At 49.4% G+C, this 6,258-nt stretch overlaps 2 protein-coding genes across 2 annotated transcripts in view; one reads left to right on the top strand and one right to left on the bottom strand.

Annotated features, from left to right (window-relative positions):
- SPATA12 (spermatogenesis associated 12) overlaps window positions 1-1,550 on the top strand; it is a 14,524-nt gene extending 12,974 nt beyond the window's left edge. Inside the window, 1 exon segment of the mRNA XM_011947263.1 lies at window positions 357-1,550. Within this exon segment, the coding sequence (XP_011802653.1) occupies window positions 687-1,265 (579 nt within the window). The 5' untranslated portion in view covers window positions 357-686 and the 3' untranslated portion in view covers window positions 1,266-1,550.
- Window positions 1-5,778, bottom strand: part of ARHGEF3 (Rho guanine nucleotide exchange factor (GEF) 3) — a 345,766-nt gene extending 339,988 nt beyond the window's left edge. The window contains exon 1 of the mRNA XM_011947258.1: window positions 5,509-5,778. The gene's annotated coding sequence lies outside the window, so the exon portion shown is untranslated. The remainder of the gene's footprint in view (window positions 1-5,508) is intronic.
- Window positions 5,779-6,258: the final 480 nt, after the last annotated feature.

Below are 6,258 nucleotides of genomic sequence, written 5' to 3'. Positions count from 1 at the left end.
ATAAATAAATAAATAAATAAATAAATAAATAAATAAACAAACAAACAAATACAAAGAAACAAAATCCGTTGGTAAGTAATACATACAGAATGAGCCCATTGTGTTGGTTTTCAAAGATACTCACAGGCACCCATGCTTGTGTGAATAAACAAAAGCAAGAGAAATCTATGCCCAGTTGATCACAAACATTCTCTCTGGAAGCAAGCCTGGGATGGGGAAGGCAGAATTTTATTATTTACATATTTTTTTAATCTCAGCATATTATACCTGTAATTACTTTTAACTCTACAACTTCTGATATGTTTACATTTGTGTTCAATAAGAATATAATCAGGATTTCTTATTTATGTTTCTAGCCAAAAGGGAAGGAAAGAGAGAGAAAGCCACTGGAGTTGAGCAGCATGGGAAGTTGTGAAAGTGGACAAGCATGAAAGAGCTTCCAAGTAGTAGAAACAGCAGGAGCAAAGATGTGAACGTGGGAAAACCTCCACAGTATCTGGGTGACTGTGGAGTTTGGCTCTGTTTGAGCACCCGGGGATGACTGCTGGTGGGGTGTTGCTGAAGGTGAATGGGAACAGTGCACTCAGTAACCAGGCTGCAAGAGTGCTGCACGCCCCTTAGGGATTGGCTCTGGCCAAGTGCCCTGGCCTCCTTTTCTGGAGCATTCTGGTTTTGACTTGGGCCCCATGTCCAGTTCTGCCCTGACTTGTGGGTCCACCTTGGAAAAGTCAGGAGACACCTGGGAAATGAAGGCACTAGACTCTTCCAGACTCGTTCCATGGCCACCCAGAGGCCTTGGGTCATCTACCCAACATCCCAACAAACCCAACTGTGCACTGGCATCATGCCAGGGGCCAAGTATTCTCCCAGGAGCAGCCTCTGCCCTCCCAGAGCTGACATTTCAGGGAGATGTGCGCCAAAGCAAGACCTGTAAGAGATAATTACAAACAGCCATCTCTCTTGACATCGCTGCATCCCAAATAAATCTTCTGGGAAGACCCTCTTCACCTCTAGCTCTCCTGATACAGCAAGACAGTTGTGAACAAGTTATTTATAACTCTATACCTCAATTTCCTGGTATGGAAGATGGGGATAATGAGAGGACCTGTGCCACAGGATGGTTGTGGAGACTGTATGAGGATATAGGTGCTGAGCCCAGTAGCACAGGGTACAGCAGTTCAAACCAACTGACATTTATTGAGGGCTGCTTTGTCAGGTCCCTCTCTACAGTATACTCCAACAAACATATACACACACAGCTGTAATCAGCGAGAATTCTGCAACATCTGAGAGTCTGGCAGCTGTCTGTCTGGGCCTTTGCACATGCTATGCCCTCCCTTCCAACCCCCACCGGGGGTGACTCATAGCCATCCCTTTCTGCATCTTGTCAGATACTACTTTTTCCAAGAAGCCTCTCTGTCACACCATTTCCCCAATATCACAGATGAAGAAAAAAAGACTCAGAAAGGTTAAGTTACTGGCACAAGGTCACGCAATCCAGATCTCATACTCTTAGCCCCCCGGGAACCTTATGCTGTATTAAACGACATCAATTGATCAATCAATGGAAATAGTGGGACGCATGCATCTCCTGATCCCCGATCCTATACATTTTCATCTCTTTGTTGTTTCTATCAAAGCCTGCTAAGTAACTACTTTTCCTCTAGGTGAGTGCCACTAGGTGATGAGGTGAGGTAATCAAATGACACAAAAGAGGAAGGAGTCCACCACCAGGGTAGGTGCAGTGGAGCAAGTGTTACAATGTGCAGGATTATAACTCCAGCAATGACCCCTAGGCTCATGCTCATTCCCCAGGTGGCAGTTTCAGAACATACTGCTCAGGTCTCACCCTGTAAAAGTAGGTACCAACCTTCTAGTAAGCCATCAGAACACACAATGCCAAGATCTTACTCCAGCCACCTGCCAGGACCTGGGGGGCAGGAGGAGAGTTCTCCCTACATTGTCTCATTTTCCCTCCCCTTCTGCAGTGAGATAGACTGTGTCCGCTGCTCAAGAGTTGACTGGCCACACTGGGGAGTTTGACCACAACCTTGGGCTCCACATGCATGGAATGAGGTTGCCTGCAATTGTCCATGAGGCTGCTCCCTCATTTGTCTGGGTTTATGCTCCAGTGCTGTCTCCTCAGAGACCTTCTCTGACCAAAGCCAGCTCTGCCTCCATCCCATCACTCTGGATTCCTTTCCCAGCTTCATCTCCATTACACTGGCCACTTTCCCTCACATCTTATTACTGATGTAGTTGTCTGCTGTCCATCTCCACCACTGGGATGTAAACTCCACAAGGGAGGAATGCTGTCAGTTTCCTTGACTGCTGTGTGGTCAGCACCAGGGCAATGCCTGGCACAGAGCAGCCCTCTCTCCCTAAACGTTTTTGAATAAATGAAAAAAATGAGCTAAGTGGCTAAGACAGGTGTAAATACAACCTCAATTAGGAACAGTCTTGCCAGTCCTCTTTTTTTTTTTTCTTTTTTTAAGAAAAAAAAATGGGCCCAGCACGGTGACTCATGCCTGTAATCCCAGCACTTTGGGAGGCCAAGGCAGGTGATCACTTGAGCCCAGGTGTTCGAGACCAACCTGGGCAACATGGTGAAATCCCATCTCTACAAAAACTACAAAAATTAGCTAGGCATGGTGGTGCATGCCCATAGTCCCAGTTACTCAGGAGGCTGAGGTGGAAGGATCACTTGAGCCTGAGAGGCAGATGTTGCAGTGAGCCAAGATCACACCACTGCATGCCAGCCTGGGCAAGAAAGCAAGACCCTATCTCTAAAAAAGAAAAAAGAAAAAGAAATGTGTACCCATTTTCATAACTGAATAAACAATTTTCATCAAAGTAACGAAGAAAGCAAAGCTTGTCACCAAACCTCTCCACAGCAGACCTCACTCCACCCATCATGCTAGTAATATCCCATGAAGAAACTGACTCAATAAATTAGAATTATATACTAAAAATCTCATTTTAACTTGAGTTTCAACTTGTGAAAGTGAAGTGATATGAATTAAAGAATATTTGTACAAACCATTAAGAAAATGGGTGCAAGGATTAATTTTCTTTTAAATATAGCTAGGGTCGCATTAATAAATTGATTAAGGAATGATACAGAAAAATCCAGGAAAAGAACAAAAGAGAGAGAAAGCCCCTACCCACCCCCACCTCCAACCCAGTGCAGTTACAGGAGCCTGAACAATACAGAACTTGGCCTTGAAGGGTTACTAAACTATGGCAATGGCCTTTCTGCTTCATGCTTCTTTGCCTCAGATCCCCTCTGGTGACACATGACTGGGCAGCATACTAAGTTCTGGTCAGGAGCTCAGGGACCTTAGTTATGGCAGAGAACTTTAGAGACAGATATTGATGGATGCAGGATGGTCAGGACACGAAGCAGACCAGAAGGACTAGAACGGTAGCATGCAGGAGGCCACAGCTCATCCTCATCAGAGTGGTACAGGGACTGCATCTGGTTCTCTGCCCCCTCTCCTTCAATGGTTCTCTGTCCCCTCTCCTCCAATGGAACAGGCTATTGCAGGAGGTGACAAGTTCCCTGTGCCTAGAGGATTCAAACTTAGGTTAAACAGTAACTAGGAAGAGATGTTGCAGAGGTGATTTAATCTGGAGGTGAAAGTATGGTCACTTTCAACCCTGAGCTCCTGACCAGCAACTAGTTCCTTGGCATTTCACTACTCTCCAAACTCGCCTCACTTCAGTCAATGGGTGTTCATTCACTCAGGACAGTTATTGTGCACCAGCTATATGCCATGGGCCAGGAGTCAGTAGTGAACAGGACAATACACCTCTGCTCTCTTGAATCCTACGTTCTCCTGGGTGGATGCACACAATAAACCCATAAATCAATGCATGAATAAGATCATCCCACGCAAGCTCTATGAATAAAATACAAGAAAGAGTGTGATAGAAACGAATGGGGGAGAGGCTGCTTTGGATAAAGTAGTCAGAAAAACCATCTGTACAGGGGAGACATCTGAGCAAAAGGGCAAGAAAGTGCCCAGCATGGAAGAAGTGATGGACAAGCATGCTAGGTTGAGGGAACATCAAGCGCAAAGGCCCTGAGAAGTCTTCTGAAAACTTGAACTCAAATGTTCATGAACTGCATCCCAGCCTAAAGGTCTCACTACAGGCCAACAGTCCCTAACCTCACAGCCTGCATCTCTTTCCCCTAATTGACCAAGTCAAGGCTGACCTGTATTGCCTATTGAAAGTGTGTTCTGGGAGGGGGAACAAGGGCAGCCCCCAATTTGCAGGGAATTGAGATGTAACAGGGGGCAAGAACCTTCACTTTCCTACCAGAAGTTCAGAGTCCACTTACAGGCCTCATGGAGAATACAATGTAAGGGGAAACCTCTGGAAAAATAACTGTGCTTCAAGTGCCTCATGTACATTTCAGGACATTCCCTGGGGCTCCAGGTTCAGAGCTCTTATCTGTGGAGTTCCAGAAGACAGAAACTAAATTTCCAAGAAGATACTAAATGGGTGCAGCCCAGGAAAACTCTACAGATGGAGGGGGCAATCTGCTAGAGATGAATGAATGCGGGAGAAGAAGACAAGATCAGGTCCCTGGACCCTGAAATAGACTCCCACACTCACAGAGACTAGACAATGTCAGCCTGTCAGGGGACCCAAGGCCTAAAAGAATCAAGTGAAATCTACCCACCCTCCCCCCGCCAACAAGAGGCAAACATCCAATCGCACCCCAGAGCTTCCAGAGAAGATCCAAGACCCCACTTTCCAACAGTGTCCTTGACAAAGTTCATCTCTAATCCCACATTCTGAGATATACTTTGCACAAGGCTGGTTAGCCACAGGAGGTGTTACAGCAAAGCTCAAATTTCCCATGGCGGAAGGGAACACCATGGCTACTGTGTAAACACCACCAGCTCCTTACCAGAAGAAGGGGAAGGAGCAACAGCCTGCAGACTCACCTCATTGAGAAGCTAGGGCTGTGCACGCGCTGTTAGATGTCAGTGATAATAATCACAAGAGCAGCTAACACAGAGGATTTATCCTGCCCCAGTCAGTATTTTAAGCACTTTATCCCTATACAAGTCTTTAAGGTTTGTACTATTATCATCCCCACCTTACAGATGAGAAAACTGAGGCATAGGTAAGTGAAGTAACTTGCCCAGGACTACACAGCTAAGACAAAGACCCAGTGAAGCTCTCCTCCTCCACACCCCAGGGAAGAAAGTGGTTATACCTGGGTAGTGCATGAAACGCTTAAAAATAAGTTTCTACCGGTACATTCAGGTCAACTACCGTCTGGCAATTCCCACGTCCTCGCCCAGTGCGGGAAGCAAGCCTGGGCCAGGCAGTAAATTCAGCAACCCGAGACCTCTAGGAACAAGGCGCTCTGTTTCCGCAACATTCAAGCGCGTGATGGGGCCGCTGATAGTGCAAGAGCAGCTCTCCACCACCGCAAAGCCCAAGGGAACCCGTTTCCACTCGGCTCAGTCAGCCTCAGAAAACGCTCACCCGTCTCTGGCTGCGAGGCACCCACGCTGACCTTAACCCCTTGGCGTCCGCCACTCTGGCGTCCTATCTCTGGATCTTCTGGCCGCTCGGTTTAAATGATGCAGCCGCCGGGACAAGGGCCTCAGGCAGGCTGCGACGGCGCCCGCCGCCCGGAGCGCCCTGAGTCCGGCTCCCCCGCTGCGAAGTGACCCGCGGCCCTGTGAGCCGCCACTAGCAGCGCGCGACGCGACGCTGACCTGCGAGTGCCCCGCCAGGCTGGAAAAGAAAGTTGGGCGAAAGGGGCGCGTCCCAGGACAGGTGGCGCCTCCCTCCCCGGAAGTGGCTCCGGGAATTTTCGCTCAAGGGGCTACCCGGGGACCAGAGTCAGGGTCCCCAGCAGGAGCGACGACTGGTCGAGGCTGGCGGTGGCACTGCCTACTTGCACTGCGCCCAGTGCGCCCCCGTGCGCTGGGCGTACCCTAGACCAGAGAGCCCTCAGGGCCCGCCGGGGGCGCCGAGACCTGGCGGGGTAACTCGGAGGTGGGAGTTGGGGGGCGGTCCAGCTCGGGGACCGGGGCAAAGGAGGAACCAGCCCGGAAGAGGGTCTCACTCCGGGAGATCTAGCGGGGGTGTCCCACCAAGGGGGTGTCCAGCCGGGGAGGGTCTAGCCGGGGAGCGGGGTTCCCGGCTGCTGCCCGCACTCACCTCGGCCCCCGCGCTAGTTCGGCCTCTCCAGGCTGGAGAACTCACCGCGGAGGCGGCGGCGGCTCC

The sequence above is a fragment of the Colobus angolensis genome, unplaced genomic scaffold (assembly GCF_000951035.1).
Source record: "Colobus angolensis palliatus isolate OR3802 unplaced genomic scaffold, Cang.pa_1.0 Scaffold26, whole genome shotgun sequence".
Lineage (NCBI taxonomy): Eukaryota > Metazoa > Chordata > Mammalia > Primates > Cercopithecidae > Colobus > Colobus angolensis.
The sequence above is the reverse complement of the archived record's forward strand: the minus strand, read 5'-3'. Positions and strand labels throughout refer to the sequence as shown.